This window comes from Sarcophilus harrisii, chromosome 5 (genome assembly GCF_902635505.1).
Source record: "Sarcophilus harrisii chromosome 5, mSarHar1.11, whole genome shotgun sequence".
Taxonomy (NCBI): Eukaryota; Metazoa; Chordata; class Mammalia; order Dasyuromorphia; family Dasyuridae; genus Sarcophilus; species Sarcophilus harrisii.
The window spans coordinates 281,398,263-281,418,965 of record NC_045430.1 but is presented as its reverse complement, the minus strand read 5'-3'; the positions used below and the strand labels follow the sequence as shown (position 1 = coordinate 281,418,965).

Genomic DNA, 20,703 nt, shown 5'->3' with positions numbered 1-20,703 from the left:
CCATGGTAGCTTCTTTTTTCCCCCCTGGGCTAAATTCAAGGTCAATATTGAGGCAATCTGACAATATTCTAGTATGAATGCACCTGCAGGACAATGTTCATTTTTCTGATCTTGGAATTCAGATTAGCAGCTCATGTGCTAACAAAATAAAACATGTAGATTCGGGAATCGGAAAAGAGGAGTTCAAATCTTACTTGAGATATTTACTCATCGTGTGACTGTGGGTAAATCATTACTTCCCTTGGACTTAGAGTTTTCTCATTTGTAGAATGAGGTTTTGGGGCTAGCCAGACTGTGAGGGCCCCCACAAGTGAAGAGATACAACCCTGGCAAGTTGCCTAACAATTTCAAATGGCATCACCTTGGGTGCCATAGTCATTAGAACATTAAAATTCCCTTCAATATTTATAAAGAAAATATATTGCCCCTTCCTCTGGGTGTTGTATGTAGTTTATGGAAATAAGCACTAAGGAATGGAGTCTGGGGCCTAGGGGAATTTTTACCCTGGAGGACATGGGCTTCCTGGAAATTCTCCATGCTTTCAGATTTTGCTCATGGGAAGTCCAAATACTGTTGCGAAGGGACAAAAGCAAGGTCCAATATTTCTTTATGTCTTTCAGTGCTTTCTATAATTCTGTATTAAATTAAGAAATATGAAAAGACACATTAGAAAAACAAGGCCAATGACTCAATCTTCTGATGCTTGAGATAGAATTTATTCCTTTTTCCATAATGCAAATTTTCATCTTCCCCTGCAATTCCAGTTTGAAAAATAAAAATTTTCCAGGCCTGGAGATGATGCCTGTTCTAAATATCCACCTGCAACTCTAGCTCTTTCCTAGTTTCATTCTATTTTTCTGGCTGTAGTTAGGGAAAGGGGCACGGGCCAAAAGCAGAGACTGTGGAAGCAGAAGTTTGGTTTGTGTCATGAAAAACTATGAAAACTATGGGATATAGTTAAGGAAAGCACTTTCAATGAAAGCAGCCCTCAGGTTGTATTTATCAATAAATGAAACTCTCCTCAATGCTTTCTAAAGAAACAGAGAAAAACAAAAAGAAAATTAGAAAAAAAAATAAAGAAGACCCAATGTCTGTGTTTCCATCAATGTTCCTCTTAAAATTACCTTCTCAGTTCCTGTCCACCATTGAGTTAGACACAAATACTTGGAGTATGCATACTGTGCCATTTACCTTTATTTCCACAAATTATAACAACATGGAGCCACCAGAAAGCTCTTCAGAAGTGGAATCCAACAGGCTGCCCATATTCATTTGGGAAAGTCACTAATGATTCTGTTCTAACATTCATTTATTTTTTGCTGGCTTATTGGTTGCTTTATTTGTCCATCTTTTTTCATTGTACTTTTATTCACTTATTAATACACTATTTACTTATTTATTCATTTGTTTGTTTAAATGCTTCCTTATGTCTTCACTTGTTCCAATTGTCTCAGATCTCAAATTACATTGACATAAGGAATTTCTCCTTTGGAAATATTTTCTAGTTATGTTTGTGAATCAGAATGTTATGAGTCACTTCAGTCTTCTGGGCTGTCTGGAATACTGATGTGATAGATAGATATAGATAATATGGATAGAGATGTAGATTGATATAGATCGATAGAGATAGAGATATAGTCTGTGTGTATATCCTTGCAAAGTTTTAAGTTCTACATAAATGATGTTGCTGATTGTCAATTGCATTATTATGATCTTGCTGCCTGAATACACCATGCTTCTCTGTGTTTGCATTCAGTTAGCATGGTACAGAGGAAGGGATAGTAAATTGAAAATCAGGAAACCTGGTTTCGAATCCTGCCTTTCTTATTATTATAGATATAATCTTGGAAAATCCCTTCATCTCTGGGTTTGCATTTCTTCAAGCAAGCAGATAAGCAGATATTGATTCAATTTCAATTAAACACCAAAGACTGATCCAATAATGACAAGGTTCAACCAGGCCCTTTCAGCTCTCTGGTAGCTCAAAACTGATGCTGCTCTGATTTCCAAGTCAACCATGATTCTTCCAAAGGAAGCACATCATGTGCTTGTAAGAGGAAAATGTTCCTTAGGTTAACTATTCAGTTCTTCTTGTAATTCCATGTTTGTGGTCCCAGATAGGTGGGACCAATAAATTCCAAAGGAAAAGCAGCATCTGTTAATAAGACATCACAAGTAAAATCTGAAATTTTTACATAAATAGTTGCACTCGTAGCCTAATTGAAAAGTGACAACAAAGGATATATTTAAAAGGATGGGGTCATAGTATTGAATTCAAAGTTGATATGAAAAGAATCACATCAGATTCTAATAGTAATCAACAATAATTAATCAAAATACTAAGTCAAAGTTAATGACCATTGGAGTAAATCTTCCAAACCCTTGGATATAAAGGGTATATCCAAGGTTTAAGTACTGAATTACTTCTGCGTTGAATCGTTGGCATCTGCTACTGGGTTATAATCAGCCCTTCATTGCCGCCCTCTTTCTGGTTGATATAGAAGGTCTTAGACATCTCTCAGGGCTGCTTTGGATGGTCTGAGGCAAGTTGTCTCATGCTTCTTATTCCCCAGTAGGTGGTGCAGATAGAAAATAAAATCTAGGGAAAAAAAAAAACAGACGTGTATAAAGCGTGTGGAGAACAACAACAAAAAAGAAAGAGTATGGTTCTGTGCTTTGATCAATATTTAATATTCACGTTCAACTGGCAAAGAGAATTTTTTCCCAAGAGAAATGAGCCCAGGCACTCTAGCTGGAGTTATATTACACACATTAGATCTGGCAGCCTAGACTCTGATATGGCTTAACAAATACAACTTAAACATGAATTCGGGAGGCCCAAGTTGGAAGAGAGAAATTGTTTTGTTCCTGTGACTTTCTTCAGCTGTGATACGCTCAGTTGCTGCCACAGATGGGCTTCTAAATGTTAGGTCGTGAACAGAAGGAGCTCTCTCCTGGCTGTTGGGCATACCGAGAGTTTTATGAACTGTAGTAAATGATCTCATTGTTTTTATAGACCAAGATGCCTTTTAGAAAAGAAGGAAAAAATGATTTTTAAAAACTGCCCCCTCCCTCAAAGGCTATATGTTCTAGGAGTCCAGGAACTCCACTGAGTCCCAGATGACATGGGCTGTGTTCCAAACACATTATGCCTGTTCTCTCAATGACCCATATCCTTCCTTCCTTCCTTCCTTCATTTTTTTTTTATTCACCCAACAAGCATTTATTAAGCACCTATAATGTAGAATGCACAGTTTTAGATACTGGGGATATAAAGACAAAATCAAATTATTTTTTGACCTCTAGAATTTACAAATTAAGATCTGGAAAGGAATGTAGAGATCATCAATACCAAATTTCTTATTTAACATAGAAGGCAATTAAGGAAAAGATAAGGCAGTAAGCTAAATCTCTAATTTCACTACTATATTTTATTCCTAGGCAAGGAAGCCTTCTCTACTAATGCAGGTAGGTACATTTTCTACAAATAATCATCTTAAAAAGTAGCCTAGAGAAATAATATAAATTCAAGTAGAAACTGGAACCATTAAACTGTACCTATGGTTCTCTCCCTGAGAAGTGCATGATGATGGTGTTTTAAAATATAATGTTTAATTGCTTATTGTCTTAGGAGGGAGAAATTTTAGAATTAAAAAAATTATATAAAATGAATGCTAAAATTGTTTTTATATGTAATTGAAAAATGCTATTTTAAAAGAAAAAATATAATGTTATTCATGTTTTTATTAGATTTTTATTTAATTAGTTAAATATTTCCCATTTATGTTTGGTATGGTCTGTGAAAGTTCCCAGCCCCATTCTGTATACCCTTGACTTTACAGCAATAAGATGTGTCATGTCTTGCCTGGAGTCAGTGACCAATGAATGTCAGGGTTAGGATTTGAACCAAGGACTTCCTGGCTCTTAAACTGAGTTCCTATCAAGGAAAAATAAAATATTTTTCAGGAAATAAGGCATTAGCCATTGATGGCACAAAAGCCATTGAAGAAGGCTTCATGGAAGGTACACTAAGAGGCCAAGGTGATGAAGAAGTCTCTTCCAGGAATGCTGTGACAGGATTCCTGAACAAAGACAAGGAAGCTGGGAATGAAATGTCATGGATTGGGAAAAGGAAGCAAGGCAACTTGGCTAGAGGTTGGAGCTCATGGAAAGAGAATGAAGGAGGGAGGGAGGGAGGACATTAGAAATTAGCCTAGGAAAAGAGGTTGGAGCCAGATTTTGAAGGGTAATTAAATGTCATATTTTATATTGTCCTCAAATCATAAAAATCTAGTAGGGCTTTGAGACAGATATTATCGTAGTTAGGGCTAGCCATCCAATCTATAAGGTAATCAGTGTTATAGCCTGTGTAATTAAAATTGGATAGGGGAGAGTTAGAGACAAGGAAACCAAATCAATAGGTTGTTTTGATCATCAGATACCCAAGTTATGGTGACTTGGCCTTCTCAAGTGTAAAATGATATTTACATCTGAAAATGCTATCTTCTTAAAGAAAATCCTCTAAGCTAATATATTGCTTTGGCTGTTCCATCTTTCCCTTAGTTTTATTTTCAAAGAATGATAAATGAAACAATATAAGAAAATACCACATATAAAACAACCTTTGTCTGATGAGCAGCCTCTCCCCCTTCCTCACCTATCTGCATTCCCTACCCACAGAAACACACACACACACACACACACACACACACACACACACAAATACACACACACTTTAAATGTTAGGTTCTACAAAGGAGGGATACATTGAACAAATTCAGCATTTCTGAATTTAATTTAAGCAAATTCTTTTATTCTAGAGCTCCAAGTCCCACAAGCTCCAAATAGATCCACAGAGCAGATACTAGACATTTCCTACCCTGATACTTGTTTTTAAGCCATTTGGCTCTGACTTCATTCTTCTTTTACTTTTTTCTCACTTGTCCACAAAATATTAAAACATTATAATTCTTTCCCAACTTCTGTCTCCTGTAGGACATCGGGAGCTTGATGTACTGTGATGTTGCTGGAATCACCAGCGTGTATCCGAAGATCACTTATTCTCTTGAATGATTCCAATTTCTTTTCTCACCTCCTAAACCACTCCCCTCCTCCTTCCTCAGGAAGAATGTCACTATTCCTGGTAGCTCTATAAAACCTATTTACAGAGGAAAAAAATTTGAGCAATAAGGATGGATAGACAGGGCCATTCTTGAGGAGATGCCGATGTCCTGAGGTAGAGCCAAGGGCCATTACCCAAGGCCAATCATTAATCTACAGGAAGGACCCTATACTGAAGGGCTTTTGGCTCTAATAGAAGGGAAAATGAGAGGAAAAAAAAGTAATAACTTCCAAACATTGCCATTTGGATTTTATGTGTGGGTGGTTTAGTTTCAAATGATCCTTCTGGGCCATTCTAGAGAACTAATATCCCAAACATTAACCCGTCTGATTGCTTCATTCAATTCCCGACATTCCTTCCAGTTTATAATACATACAATATGAAAAATTACTAGAAGGACTTCAACAGTAATGTTGTATCAGGAGTCAAATAAGCATAACATAAAATGTCTCTAGTGGTACCCACGGAGGAAAAAGGAATAACAATGCTTCTAAAACTGGTTTTCATTTTCGTTTTTTCTGAATGTGATTCCCAAGTGATGGCATAAAGGATTTCTTTGTTGCACTGGCGCTAAAGAAAGTGCTTCCCCATCCATTTCAAAATATATTATCCAAAAGCGTTAACCTTTGGGAAGGGAGTGGTAAATAGTTACCCATTGAATGGTTTGTTACAATGAGGAAGAGGGATTTTCTCATTGGAAGAGGGACAAAGTGACAGGATTTATAAAAGGAAATCAGTCTAGTAGATGGTACAGGCTGATCACATCCTCGAATGGTGCTCTAGCTTCAGTAGCAAACGATTTCCCTTTTTCTAAATTAAACACATTCTAACTTTGATGAACACGAACAAATATCAATATTTCTATTGGGAAAGGAAAGTGTAAAGGGAAGTAAAGAGAAAAGAAAGAGTATTGTTTATCATATCATTATGTATAGCTAGCCTTTGAAAGCATACACTCACACCAGAATGCTGACTTTTCTTGTTTGATTCTGCCTCTCACTCCTGATCTCTACTAGGTATTTTCCTGCAACTCTGTTTTGATGCTTTTACATTTATTTTAAAGCCTAATTCTTCTCACCATTCAACTGCCACTTTACCCCCCACCCCACTCAATAGAGCTCTCACTCATTATAAGCTAACTTAACCAAACATCAGTCAAAAATCTATCCCTAAAATGTGTCACCTTCTACCCTTCAAGTTCATTACCACTGTCAAAAGGTGAGAAACATATTTAATTACTATTTCTCTGGAATTGCAACCTGAATTTTTTAATCATCTAGGTTCCTTTTTTAATATAATATTACTATTTTATATCACATTCTCTTGGTAGGAATCACTTTTCTGTGCATCAGTCCATAAAACTCTTCTCAAGCTCCCCTGAATCCAGCCCTTTCATCATCATTTCTTATGACACAATAAAGTCCATATATTTTTTTTTATTATTTCTTTAGCCACACCTTAACTGATGTGTAGCTATTTATTTTCCCTTTTTTCTATAACAAAGAAAAAGTATCATATATGATAGTTTTGATTATTGTTGTTATTTGTTTTTATTTTTTTTGGCTGCATAATTCTAGAAGTGGTATCACTGTATTAAGGAGTATATACAGTATATATACATGTTATGGAGTATATACAGTTATGTGACTTTTTGAGTATTGTTCTAACTTGCTTTCCAGAATGGTTGAAACAATCCACAGTTCCACCAACAATGTAGTAATGTGTCTTTCCTCCCATATTTCTTCCAATAAGTGGCTTCGTATGTAAAATAAGGAGCAGACAATACCAAGGATTGTAATTTTGTTGTAGCATAGACTCCTTTTTCAATTTGGTGAAATCTAGAGAAACCTTAGTTCAGCAAGCATTTATTAAGCACCTACTCTGTATCTAGAATTATGCTAAGTGCTAGGGACACAAATAATGTCAAAGATAAACCCTGTTCTCAGGGTGTTCACAACCTACTGGAATAATATTCATAAATACACAAATCAAAGTTCATTTAATAAAACAATCATATTGAAATAATGAAATAAACATATCCATATATATGTGTGTGTGTGTGTGTGTGTGTATGCATACATATCCAGGTTAAAAAGCCTTACAACTAAATTACCTCTAGTATTCAAAAGTTTCCATCAGTTTGGAGTGAGAACTGAGTTTGAACATTGATCATCAAATAGTACAATATTTGAGCATGTTGTTCTGGTGACAGAAACTATTCATCAGGAAGAATAGCTAATATGAAAGTAGCTCAAGAGAATTATGACAAAGCAGATATGGATAGAATGCTCCCCTTAAGGCCAGAAGCACTTGATTCAAGGTCTAAATCTGAGCCTAATGTCTTTGTGGCTTTGCAGGTTTCTAAGCCCTAAATGTCTGTTTAAGGCTAGATGTACTATCTATGTAGCTAGTTTTCTCTAAGAGGAAGCTCAGACAGCAAAAATGTTCCATTCCAAACAGTAATAAAAATGGAAAAGTGATAATAATTAATATTTATATAACACCTGAAATGTGCAAAACATTGTATATATATCATCTCATCAGAACATGATTATTCTGGAAGAAGAAAAGGGAGTAAATCACAACCAGGCCCAGCTGATTTTAGATTTCAGCCTTCTTAGAAAAAAGGAAGCTTTCCTCAATTTAAATTCTCTTCTCTTATTCATTCTTACTCTGTCCAAGAATTGAAATCTGCAGAGAGGCGTAAGAGATTTTGGAACTTGGGTGTTCCAAAGGAGAGATGTATCACCTGGAGCAGACAATGATGGGTTTCAATTAAAGCCAATTTTCCTGGATATCAAAGATTAAAGCTCTCCCAGAAAACAGCATCAGTATGCTTGGTAGCTGTGTCATCATTAACTTAAAACCTTTATAAACATGTTCTCAGGTGAACTGGTGGAACGATGTTGGAACTAATTCATTAGCTCTTCAAAACTACAGCAAAACTTGTTAAAGAGTCTCATTCTGTCCTGACTTTTGAGGCTCTAATTTATTTCCTTAAATATGTATGTGGGATAATTTCTCCTTGAGAAGTAGCATCTAATTGGCTTTTATAGTCATTGGCTGTGGTAACAGAATTGTACACAGATCACTTAGAATATGGATGGACATTAGAGGGTCAAGCTTGAAGATAGTTTCACAAGTGATGCAGAAAGACATTTATTTTGCTTCTCATCAAAGAAAAAAAAAGGACTTGCAGTATGAAATATATTTTAGGAGAGATCTGAATATTAATCATATTCAAAATAAACGAGGGAATGATCATCATCTCTATTTCCCATCATTGAATGATTGGCAGGATGATTTTAAATTCTCTTCTTGAAAAACAAACCGAGAGCTCATAACTCATACTAGCTTCTTTTATTTCGGCAATGTTTACAAAATGATAAAATTAGAGATTATTTAACCAAAAATTCAGCAATTTCTTTGGAGGGGTGGGGCCATATGATAAATAAGTCCACCTTATAACTTAGTCTTATCAAAAATATAAGAATATTAGTAATTTCAGTGAGATGTGTTTAGGATCAGACAGAATCTAACATTCTCTGTCTTGGGAAAGTCCTTAATTCATAGACATGACCACCCTTAGGTAAATATTAAGTTCTCTCAAAATGCCACCATTTAGGGTCTCCCCTTGATGATGTTAAGGAAGTTTGACAAAGGGGATAGGGAAAGGAACTCAGAGGTCGAAATCCACAAAAACTGGATTGCCAGAGTTAGCCATTCAGATAAATAATGAAAGAAAGATGGAGTCCTTGTTGCCAAAAAAACTTTCCTCTTCCTGATTGTGTAATTGATATATTTGAAGGGAAAAAGGGACTGTAATTGTAAAGCCATTAGGAAAACTAGATCCATGCAATATGCATCCCCAGCATGAAAAATTTGCTTCCCTAGGAGAGTCTTAAAGACATACGGCCCCAAACAGGAATTTTCCAGCTATTCTGAAAGTACAAAGCCAGACTTCAGAGGCCAATTAGAAATAAAGACATTGCCAATGAATGAATTATATAGAGATATCATATGGATATCTACATGTATATGTATATGTCAGAGATGGATATAGTTCATGTGGATGATACTGATATATATAGTGTATCCATCCCAGTTTAAAATTGCTCTATTTCCAATCTATTTATAATTTATAATAGCTTCCTTAAGATAGCATCAAAAGTATGAATTTTTGTTATAATTCTCTATTTTTATAATTTCATCTCTATCTATTCTTTTTCCTGTCAATAGGTCTTAAGGAACCACATGGTTCCAGGGAAAAGTCACACAGAAGTAAAATGGAGAACTCTGGCAATCTTATCCAATACCTACAATCTTGAAGAGGAGGAACCTGAGATAGAGAGAAGTTAAATGACTTTTCCAATGTCACTTAGTCTATAATGGGGCAAAATCTGAACCCTGGTCCTTTGACTCAAGACACCCTTCTTTGTCTATTGTCCATGGTACCTATTAAAGTTCAAAGCTCTGAGGGAAAAGATGCACTGACTAATTTGACAAAATCTATTCACTTGTCTCATTTGGAAAGGTGTCCAAAAAATCTCTATTCTCTCACTCCTTTAAGGAGTATATAAGTTATTACGAAGCTTGATATAATATATTCATTTTTTAACAAAGTTTTCCATCAATTATATCATTATTATTGAGATTTTAATTTGAAATAAAGATTTAAAATAATCATTTGAGAGTCATATAACAAAAGATGGTGCATATAAAATAAATCTGTCTGTTTATTTACTAGCTAAGCTAGTCCCATGTGTTTTATATAAATGGAGAAAAAATGAAGAATATGATTTTATATATATGTGTGTGTATATATACACATATATGTCTCTCTCTCTCTCTATCTATCTATATATATATATATATATATATATAAATACACACATATGCCTACATATGTGTGTGTGTTTAGAGAGAGATCTAGATATCTATGTAGATATTTATATATATCATACTCATGTGCTTTATTAGGTCTATGATTTTATAGCTTGTGAATATCTATCCTCTGCAACAAAGTACACTGAAATCCATCAATGAATGCTATTCTGATGTCCCCTAAAATTCCCTATCAAGAATCCATCTGTGAGCTGGAGATTTCCTCCCTTTGTTTTTAGATGCAGGCTGATCCTCAGAAGTCCCTCAGTCTTGTCATATACCTTTATCATTTCGATAGTATCACAGAATTGGAGGAGAAAAAAAAAGGTCAGGGACCTTCTGATCCAACTCATACACCAAAAGAATCTCTAGCATAATATGAGGCGGGAAACGTCACCACTTCCTGAGCAATGCAGTCTACTGTGGGTCATCTGCTATTATTAAGTGTTTTATCAAACCTAAATTTGTTTCTTTGCATCTTTCACACAATGGTCCTCCATCCTCTGGGTCCAAAAAGAACAAGGCTCTTCATGCCTCTACATGAGACCCTCCAAAGACTTGATAACTTATATTTATATTTAATACTTATAATGAATATTTAATATTTTTATAGTGTTACTAGGCCCTACACAATGCTCTTTACACTTATTATCTTATTTTATTAAAAGGGGATAATCAATTTGCACCAAAGGAGATAATCATTCCCCTCTACTTTTGGTCTTCTCTTTTTCAGTACTAAACCTGAACATTTCCTGTAATCATTCTTCTTGTGACATGAAATCAAGGCCCATCACTATTCTGATTTCCTTGTTCTTGACACTCTCCAACATCCTTCTTAAACCTTGGTGCTCAGAACTGAACATAATCCTGAAGATGAAATCTGATAAGGGAAAAGGGATACTGAGAGTCCCATTTATTTTTAGTTCCTATTGTTCTCCTTGTACCTTATTAGGAGCAGCATTTTGTGTATAGGTGCATATACGTGTGCATTAATATATGTCTGTATATGCAGACATGATTATATTCACAGTCCTTCCAATAAGTAATCTTAGACAGTTATCCATGGTATTTAAGAGTTAAGTGACTTGTTCATTCACACAATTATAGTGTGGATGAAATGAGACTTGAACCCAGGTCTTTATGGAAAATTAGATAAAGAGTGATTCTATAACAAAAACAATCCCTAAGTCCAATATGTCACACATGGATGTGCATTGGCCATTAAATCTGTCCCCCACATACTAGAAGGGAAGCCTATAGCATCTCCTCAAAGTGACAACAATAGTAACAAGAGACAGTGTCCTTAACTTTTTCTTTTGCACATCTGGGTGACTTGGAATTCTTGAACAAATGAAGAACAGGAGATGGGAGCTCTTTCCGACAATCCTAGACAGATCTTCCAGTAGCAGCCCTTTCTTCACTTCCCAGAGTTGAATGTCTCTCACTGTCTGTAATGATTTATTAGCCCTGAAAAAAGTTCTAACCGCACAAGAAACTTCGGGCCATCCCAGAATGGCTTTCGGCAATCCCGCTGGAATGTGTCTCATGTTCGTAGAGACCGTGTTCGAGCTGTCTGTCACACTTGCTCACATTTGAAACTTATAAACAGAGGTAGGAAGAGGAGGGTCTGCTCAAAACTCCGGGAACATATGTTGTATTAAATAGAAACCTACCTCCAGCTCAGAGCAAACGCATCAAGACAGTTGGCATGAGCCAGCTACTGTGCCGGCAAAGCCATCTGGTGGGAATTGTCAAAACCACAATTAACATACCATGCAAACAGACGATGAGCTGCTCAGGGCTTTCTCTGGCTTTCCCCTGCTTGGATCTGGTGCTACCGACAATGTTTGTCTACCTCTTCCAACGTCAACTCGGGCTGGCCTTCCCACTATGTCAGCTCCGACAAACAGAGGGGAACAAGCTAACAGAGACTGGGAGGAGGAAGTTTGCAAAGACATGGAGGTGGATCAAGTCAAGCTTTCTGTGCTGCACCACATCCCTCTTAAACCACCTTACTCTTGTCTCCTGCACAACGAGAAATCCTCAATTCAAAAAGATCTCCTGGAAATTTGCTAGCTCCTGAGACAGACATACAGCAAACAAACACTTGTTTTTCCCTGGGTGTGGAGGCTTATACTTAAAATTTGTCAACAAGATATAAGGAGAGACCCCAGAGTTCCTATGACATTTGTAGTGGAAAATTAAATTAAAAAAATAAATAAAAAAGAAAGAAAAAAGAAAAGAAAAACTACACATGTGATTCCCATCAATGTTAATGAGAAGGTACAACTTATAAAAACTGTACATTGATTTTATATTTTTCCTTTCACCAAGATCCCCAGTTTTCCAAAATGCATTTTTCCTGCAAAGTACAATATAAAAATAATAAAAGGCAATATATATATATATATATATATCCATCCATGATATAGGAACATACATATCCAAAAGATTTGGGGGGCAATTATTATTAGAGCAACCTGCTAATGTTCAATTAGTATTATATATATATATATATATATGTTTATGTATATATATAATATTTAGCTATCTCAGTAATATAGAATCTGCAAAAGTAAATTCCTTTAAGTTTTTTTTTTTTTAATGCTTTCATGTTTCCTGAAATACTATATTTCTTTCTAAGTTAGAAAAGGATTAAAAAGTTACACAGGTGAAAACAGGACATGCACTTCCAAACACAAAAGTAATTTAGAATACAAAGGCATGTCAGGGAAGATAAAATCTCTTAGCCTCAATTGTCATCCAATTCCTGATAATTCAGTTGGATAATTCCCTATGGGGAAGGGGGAATCTAGTCCATGCCATTCTTAGACAAGAGCTTCAATCACGATGAATGAAGTTGCCCACCCTCATCATTGCCCTCAAGCATGACATAGACATGTCCTGAAATGCGTTATTATAAACATCATTAGTCTAGGCTAGAATTTTGGATTACCTATTTTATGTAAGTGCATATTTTTTTTTACAAAAGAAAGAAAGAGAGAGAGAGAAAGGAAGGAAGGAAGGGAGAGAGAAAAAGAGAGGGGAAGGAAAGGAGGAAGGGAGTAAGGAAAAGAAGGAAAGGAGGAAAGAACAGGAGGAAATGATGAAGGAAATGATGAAGGAAAGGAGGGAGAGAGGAAGGGAGGAAGAAGGGAGGGAGAGAGGGAGGAAGGAAGAAAGGGAAGGAGGGAGGAAGGGAGCGATGGAAGGAGGAAGAAAGCAAGCAGGGAAGGAAGGAAGGAAGGAAGGAAGGAAGGAAGAGAAAGGGAGGGAAGGAAAGAGAGAGGGAGGGAGGAAGGAAGGAAAGAATAAAATAGTACAGACAAACATTACATACAATGTGGTCTATTTTATTTTATTTTTTTATAAAATTGAAAGAAAAAGCCCAAATCAGAATTTATTCGTATTAGGCCCCTAATGAGTGTCACCTCCTTCTTTTTTGGCATTAAAATTTGAGTTGGACAATCCATTACAGTTAAAATTATACTGAACCCTGACCACTAATTCCTCTACACAAACTTCTTGGAGAGGGTGAGGCTGAGTTGATTTAAAAAATAAAAGAACTCAATATCTGCTTCACTTCCTGCTATTTCTTTGTCCATTTATGTCTTGGTTAGTTCTCAAGCTTGCCTTTCATTCATTTTTTTTTCTTAAAACTGGAATAGAGCTCGCCAGAGCCAAACAGCTCGAGTACTACCCTTTTCCTTCTCCCTTCCCCCCTTCCCCAAGCCTTGCAGCTGTGAGATCAAAGCATTTTGTACAAAAACACCAGCCCACTAAATGGTGACTGATTATGCTTACAGATTTTTTGAAAATGGATTGGAAGGAAAGCTGGCATATAATTTAGCAGGTCACTAAGCCTGAATCAGATCACTATGTTCTGATTGGCTCCAGTACATAGTTAAAAATAAAAGGATTTGCTTTTTAGGATACAGGACTCATTGGGGTTAATACACTGATTTGTTAAACTATTGTTCGGCTTTGGCATCATCATGGAAATGAAAGGAGGAGCAAGGAAAGGAGGAAACAAGGAAAGGAGGAAGGGAGGAAGGAAAAAATATAAATATATATACACATATAAATATAATATAATAATACATATATATAGTTAATACACAAAAGAAAATAAAACAAGGCTAGAAAAGGACACAATTAAATTTAATATAGACTTAAATTAATAGTGTATAACAAAAGTTCCCAATTTAGGTTTCACATACAGTTATTATACTAATCTGTTTTCTGTATATTACTATCATTGTCTGTTGATTAAGTTGATATTAAATAAGAAACATTCAAAAAAAACATTAATAAATAATCAGATAATCTGGGCTCAGTATTTCTCTAATGGCAAAAGCATGCCATTGATGGCCCGCTTCCAAAGATCTCATTCCTATTGTTCCTACAGGGGATAGGAAAAAAAATGGAACTGGACATTCCTGTGAACTATTAGCTGCATTTTTAGGGTTCATACTCCTATTCTAGGAATATCTACAAAGGACCGGAATCCATTTTATTGTCTAGGAAAAAAAGGGAAGCCCATTAAATGATGCAGCAAGGATTCCATATTTGAGCATACATACGGCATTTGCAAATTATTCAGTCGTGCCCACATATTTTAAAATTTCCTCTCTGGTTCTAAATAGGACCCTGGATTTTGTGTAGATTTATGTCTTGGAAAGAATACTTGCCCTTCCTTGTTTTTTCACTGTGTATCAAAGAGCTGCTTAGATTCTTCACAATGGTGGCCCTTTCTCCTTGTGGAGTATGGAAGGTCAACGGCCCACATGTGGCTCCCAGCTTGGGGAAGTTTTCTCAATGTTCTGCCAGGGATGGGACCGCCTGAATGCTCTCTCTCATAAGTTCTAAGTCATAAACTGCATCCTTCTTGACCAGTCATGCCAGAAGCGGCCCCAAGGGGCCTCCAAGGCTTGGCTGATGGGATAATGGGAGGGCTTCCTGGGCCGCCACAGCTGTCTTCCTGAGGGAGGCCCAGATGCCTGGGTCTGTCCCGACTTTCCGTTTTTTGACTACCTGTTCTGGAAGCAGTTCCAACAAAGGGGAAGGGAAACAGCAGGCATCCAGCTGTTTTAAATAAGCTTTGGCAACACAGGTACTGATTACATAAACACTGAAAAAATTCAAAAAGCATTTTTTTTCTCTGACTTTTGGGCTATAAAAAAGGTGTGAGACTGTACCAACACTCCACATCGCCTCTTCTTGAGGAGAAATTTAATGATTAGGATAAAGCCCTCAATTAGGAAAGCAGAGATGATTCCAGAAAAGAAAGATACCACATCCAACTGGAAAAGATCACACATTATAAAGAGACCAGATTGGAACACCCCACATTCTCCACATGGCTGGGTATAGCATAGCATGCTTTATGGAAGTGTCAAGGCAAAACGGGCACTGGAACACTGGACTCAGAGACGCAGTTCTTGTTTGCCTGGGTGGGAAGAGTGTGGTGTGTGTGTTTGTGTGTGTGTGTGTGTGTGTGTGTGTGTGTGTAGGAATCCAGTATGACTTTATCCAATTGACAGTTGATAATTTCTTTTCTTTCTCTTAGTTTTTTCTCTCCATGTTTGTATTTTTTACCTTTCATATCAACCAGCTCTTTTTTTAAAATTTAATAGCCTTTTATTTACAGGTTATATGTATGGGTAACTTTACAGCATTAATAATTGCCAAACCTCTTGTTCTAATTTTTCACCTCTTACCCCCCACCCCCTCCCCCAGATGGCAGGATGACCAGTAGATTCAACCAGCTCTTGAGTGACATTTCATTCATTAAAGGAAGATTAGTCACAATCCTACTTTTCACATGTATATCTGACTGCCAACCAAGAGGAGGCAGGACTGTGGAGAAGGTTAGGACCCCAATAGGTGTTCACTTATGAACTGGAGGCAAGAGGAGAGGAAGGGCTGGTGGAAAGGCATCTCTCTCAAAGGCATATGCTCCAAAATGGCAGTTTTAATTTGATCTAAGCATCCATACACAGACTTTGATCAGGGGCTTAGCTTCTTTTTCGACACATTAGGTCAGAAGATGAATTATTAAAATATGCTGAATTAGGTTGACCCTGAGTAGTTTTCCTGATAGGTAAGTTCTTCTCTGGTAAACTACCATGCTATCTATACTCAGCAGTACAGCAGGGAAAGAACATTTAAATGTTCACCTTCTGTTGTTACTTCACTGCACCCAGGCTTCTGCCCTGGGCCATGGCTCTCCTCTTTAAAATGCTCCTTTTCATTGGCCAAAGATTTTTTAAGAGATAAATAAGCGCATATGACTCAATTTCTTTCAAAGTTTTCCTCAGAGTTTTACTTCACCACCCCTACCAATAGCAGGTACATCCACCATAGTGTTCTCATAGCCAGTTAGACTTTATTTTTTTAATCTATGATTTGGAAATGTTTATCTTCTAAATGATTATATGCGTACATGTTGCTTCTCTCCCCCACGACTTCTAGTTGTACTCTGAAGTCACTGTATATCACAAAGGAAAAACCTCTTATCTGAACGTAAGTTTTATAAAAACAATGTCTCTGTCTTTCTCTCTCTCTCTCTCTACACACACACACACACACACACACACACACACACACACACACAGTTACTCATCAAAAGAAGAGGTTACCAATTACAAATACAGGTAAAAATATTCACTAGCCTTAGGAGACATATGGTTTGCAAAACTAGGAATGTATGCTCTCATCTTAAAAAAAATGATTAAATGAAAACACATTTATATATATATGTGTGTGTGTGTGTGTGTGTGTGCAATATGCACATATAAATTTACATGGCTATGGAAAACCACTGATAAATGACCAAATGGAGACAGAACTGAAATGAGCTGGGCAGAGGACGGCCTGTGCTGCTTGCATGGGGATGAGCTAGCTAGTGAACTGCAGATGAGTTCTAAGAGGAAAGTATCAGAAGGAGGAGGAGGAGGAAGATCAGTAAGATCAGTAATCTGGAAAGATTTAGGTGGCTTAGAACACAGCTGTTTAAATCAGATGGAAGGGTGAGTTGGTCTGGTCTCAGACCACTAATCCGATGGCCTTCCAGTAGGATTGGGGTGTGATGATGCTTGACATCAGTGCAAAATTATGCAGAGAGAGACATTTCAGGTTGCTGCCAGGTTAAAACAAACAAACAAACAAAAACTGTCTTGGATGGATCTCAGAATGCCAAAGTATAATGAACTGTCCCTCTTCTCAAACATTATAAGCTGCCTCTCCTAGAGGGGCTGGTTCAAGAAGAAGCAGGATGGTGCTGAATGGGCTTGAGAGGGAGTTCTTGGTCAGAATCTGATTAGAATTAGTGGTCTCTAAGTTATGAAGAGACTGAGAATTTGAATGAGACTTTCCCAACATATTGCTCAAGTCACAAAATTCTGAACCCCTTTATTAGACATGATCTCATTAAGTGTGAGTCCATAGGGCACTGTACAGTCAGTGATGATGAAAGAAAGCATTGCAATTCTTCTAATTATAAATTATACTTAGGTAAGCACACGTCATTTATAGAGTTGTGTTTTTATTGTTGTATTATTTGGCGAAGTAATTGGGGTTAAGTGACTTGCCTTTATATCTAAGTAAATGTTAAGTGCTGAGGCTGGGTTTGAATTCACTTCCTCTTGGCTTCAGAGCTGGTATTCTATTCACTGTGCTATGTAGCTGCTCCCCTTTATATATTCCATTTATTTTTTCCATTTATTCCATTGTGAATGAATTAAAACTTTATCATATTTGATGATCTATAGCTAAAAGCAATTCTTCTAAATCGATAAAATGCCCTCAACAAGTCAAATCAACCAGCAGCTATTAAGTGCTTACAGTGTGTAAGGCATTATGCTAAATGCTAGGGGGAGGAATGGAAAGGCAAGGTCACTGCCTTCAAAGAGCTCAGTCCATTTAGTGGAATAACATGTAAACCATTGTGTACAAATAGGATATGTGAGGATCAATTGGAGGTCATCTCAGAAAAAAAAAAGTTATTGCCATTAAGAGGAAACAAGAGACCTTTCTCAGAATGCAAAATAAAGGGGACATTCAAAGGAAGCATGCAATTAGAGTTGGGGTAAGAATAATAGGTAAATATATGATTTTTTTTTTTTTTAGTAAATAATGATTAAGCAACTGTTATGTGAAGGACTCCATGACAGATGCCATGGAAAACACTATGATGAATAAAGTTAATGTTCTGCTCACAGGGAACTCGTTTTTTAATTCATTAAGAAAAGAAAGAATGATTAAAGTACTATGTGCAATATTGTTGTTGCCTAACGCACGCCTACTTCTTAGAACTTCCTTCCACTATCTCTTCAATTAGTTCATGCTAATTGATTCTATGACCACATCCCTCCAGCTCATCCTCTTTTCTTTTGCCTTCAATCTTTCCCAACATCAGTCCTGCCTTCTCATTGAGCAGACAAAGAATTTAAGCTTCAGCTTAAATATTTGACCTTCTATTGAATAGTCTGAATTAATTTCTTTAAATCTTGACTCTTTTGATCAACTGACTCTTAGAAGTCTTTTCCAGCACCTCCAATGAAAAGCGGCTCTCAGTTTTCATAGCCCAATTCTCCTAAGTATGCATTGCCAGTGGAAGAACCATAGATTTGACTACTTGGTTCTTTGTTGGCAAGATGATAGCTCTGTCTTTTGTTTTAAGGCTTGGTGATAGAAATAGGAATTGGGGAAACAAGAGAGTTGGAAAGTTTAGCTGCTAGTCAGATAGAAGGATCCTATAGTCCTTAGGATGCAATGACAAAGCAAATGGTCAAATCTTTTCTGTAATGTCATTTTCAGTGATATTTCTTATCAACTTCTTATGTTGAACTATCTGGTTCGGCTGAGGACTCTGGTGGCCAGAGTGTCCTTTCATGGGTCTTCAGGAATGGTGACTGCTTCCCCTACAGGAGCCATTGGATCCCAAGTCATATTTCCACAGTCAAGATTATGACTGATGACCCTGTGCTAAAAGTCTGACTACATCCAAGGCTCTTGAGTTCCAGATTTGGGCTGTCTCCTTCACAACCTTAAGTGAACCACAGAACTCTTATGATGTTCAGTTTATTATCTCTAAAACAAGATTTATCTAGGGAAGAGATTCTTACCCTTCTGGCTATGAACTTTAAATATACATGCATACAAACATACATTCATATAATGTGTTTCCTTTGTAATCCTGTTTTAATTTATGAATTTAACAATATGGTTCTGAAATAAAGTCTATAGATTGGATCAGATTGCTGCCAAAAAGGACATGATACAGGAAAAGGTAAAGAATCCTTGGTTTCAGTGTTTCCAAGTCCTTCCTTAGTCAGAGTTCTGGTTATAAAAAAATTATTTCAAAACACTAAAAGGAGCATCCATTAGAAAACAGAGTGCTACATATTGTCAAACATATTATTTTGATAAAAAAATCACATGATGATATCTGGACTATTATCGCAAGATAATATGTAGAATAGGATTAGGGCATGTGTGCACTTGGCATGTCTTGGTGGGAGACCTTCAGGTAGTTCTTATGAATGTCAATCACAATTTAAAATATGCTAATGCATCTGTGAGTTAATTGATTTTTCCAAGCTCTATTGAATGATCAGACCACAACCCATCATCTATGGTGGCCTATCCTCTTTGTTTTTTGTTCATGGCCTCCCATAAATCTGCTAGACGGGGTCTCCCAACAAGATGGAAGAGGTTCTTATTTTCCTCTGTCATTTCCATAGCTATTAGGGAGCTATCTTTTCTTTCTGCTGATATTGCCAAGGGGACAATGGGTTTGTTGATCTGCCTCTCAGTTTTGCCATGTAAACTGCTCGTCTTATTTTTCCAATATTAATATCCTCCCTCCCAGAATATTATTCTGACATTTAAGATTTAAAGTACCCCATGGAACATCTGGCTTTTTATGGGGCCTTTGAATGAAGTTCAGGAGCATAGGGAAGTATCCTGAGAGAGGGATCCTAGTGCTCAGCTAATTCTTGCTCGTGATTATAACTGTTTCCCTAGAAATGCACATCTCATGAATCCCTATCGTGCTGGGGAGAGAATCACAGCTACCCAGGCTGCAAGTTGAACAGCAAGAGCCCAACTCCAGTATGTAAATGAACCCAACAACGTGAAACATATTAGCTTGAGGGTTTTAGGAATTTGGACTGTGGAATGCCAAGGATGTGGACTTAATTGAAACACACCATGATGTCCGGGCCTTTTCCTCTGGAGAATTTGGGGAAGGTGTATGCAAATACAACACAAGCAGACTACATTACATCATGGCAATATATCTCAAAGGGCCCCCTTTATTTCAAAGATGAATTTCACTGAATCACCCTTCCCTCTCCCCACCCCCTTCCCATTTCACCAGGATTCCTGCTTGCCCTTGGGAGACTAGAGCTCTGAATAAATGAACACGGCGGAGGGGAGCTGCTCTGTTCTCCCGAAAGGTCTGTCGTGCAAGCTCACATATTTGCCACATTTCTGGAAAAATCTCACTTTAGCTTAAACATAAATCAGGGTCAGCACATAAAACTACTTACACTTCAGTGCTTCTGAGAGAGAGATCTGGGAGGTGATCTTGCTGAGATAGTGAAGTATTCAGAGAGCCCACAGGCCAAAAGGCAATCAGAAAGGGGACGCCATGACTTTGAGATCCATCTGTCCTTCTACTCAGGGCCATG

The 20,703-nt window shown here is 37.0% G+C and overlaps 1 protein-coding gene across 1 annotated transcript in view; it reads right to left on the bottom strand.

Moving 5' to 3' along the window:
* Nucleotides 1-1,176: 1,176 nt before the first annotated feature.
* Nucleotides 1,177-20,703, bottom strand: part of AGMO (alkylglycerol monooxygenase) — a 298,597-nt gene continuing 279,070 nt past the window's right edge. The window contains exon 13 of the mRNA XM_003772131.4: nt 1,177-2,599. Coding sequence (XP_003772179.2) covers nt 2,519-2,599 — 81 coding nt within the window. The 3' untranslated portion in view covers nt 1,177-2,518. The remainder of the gene's footprint in view (nt 2,600-20,703) is intronic.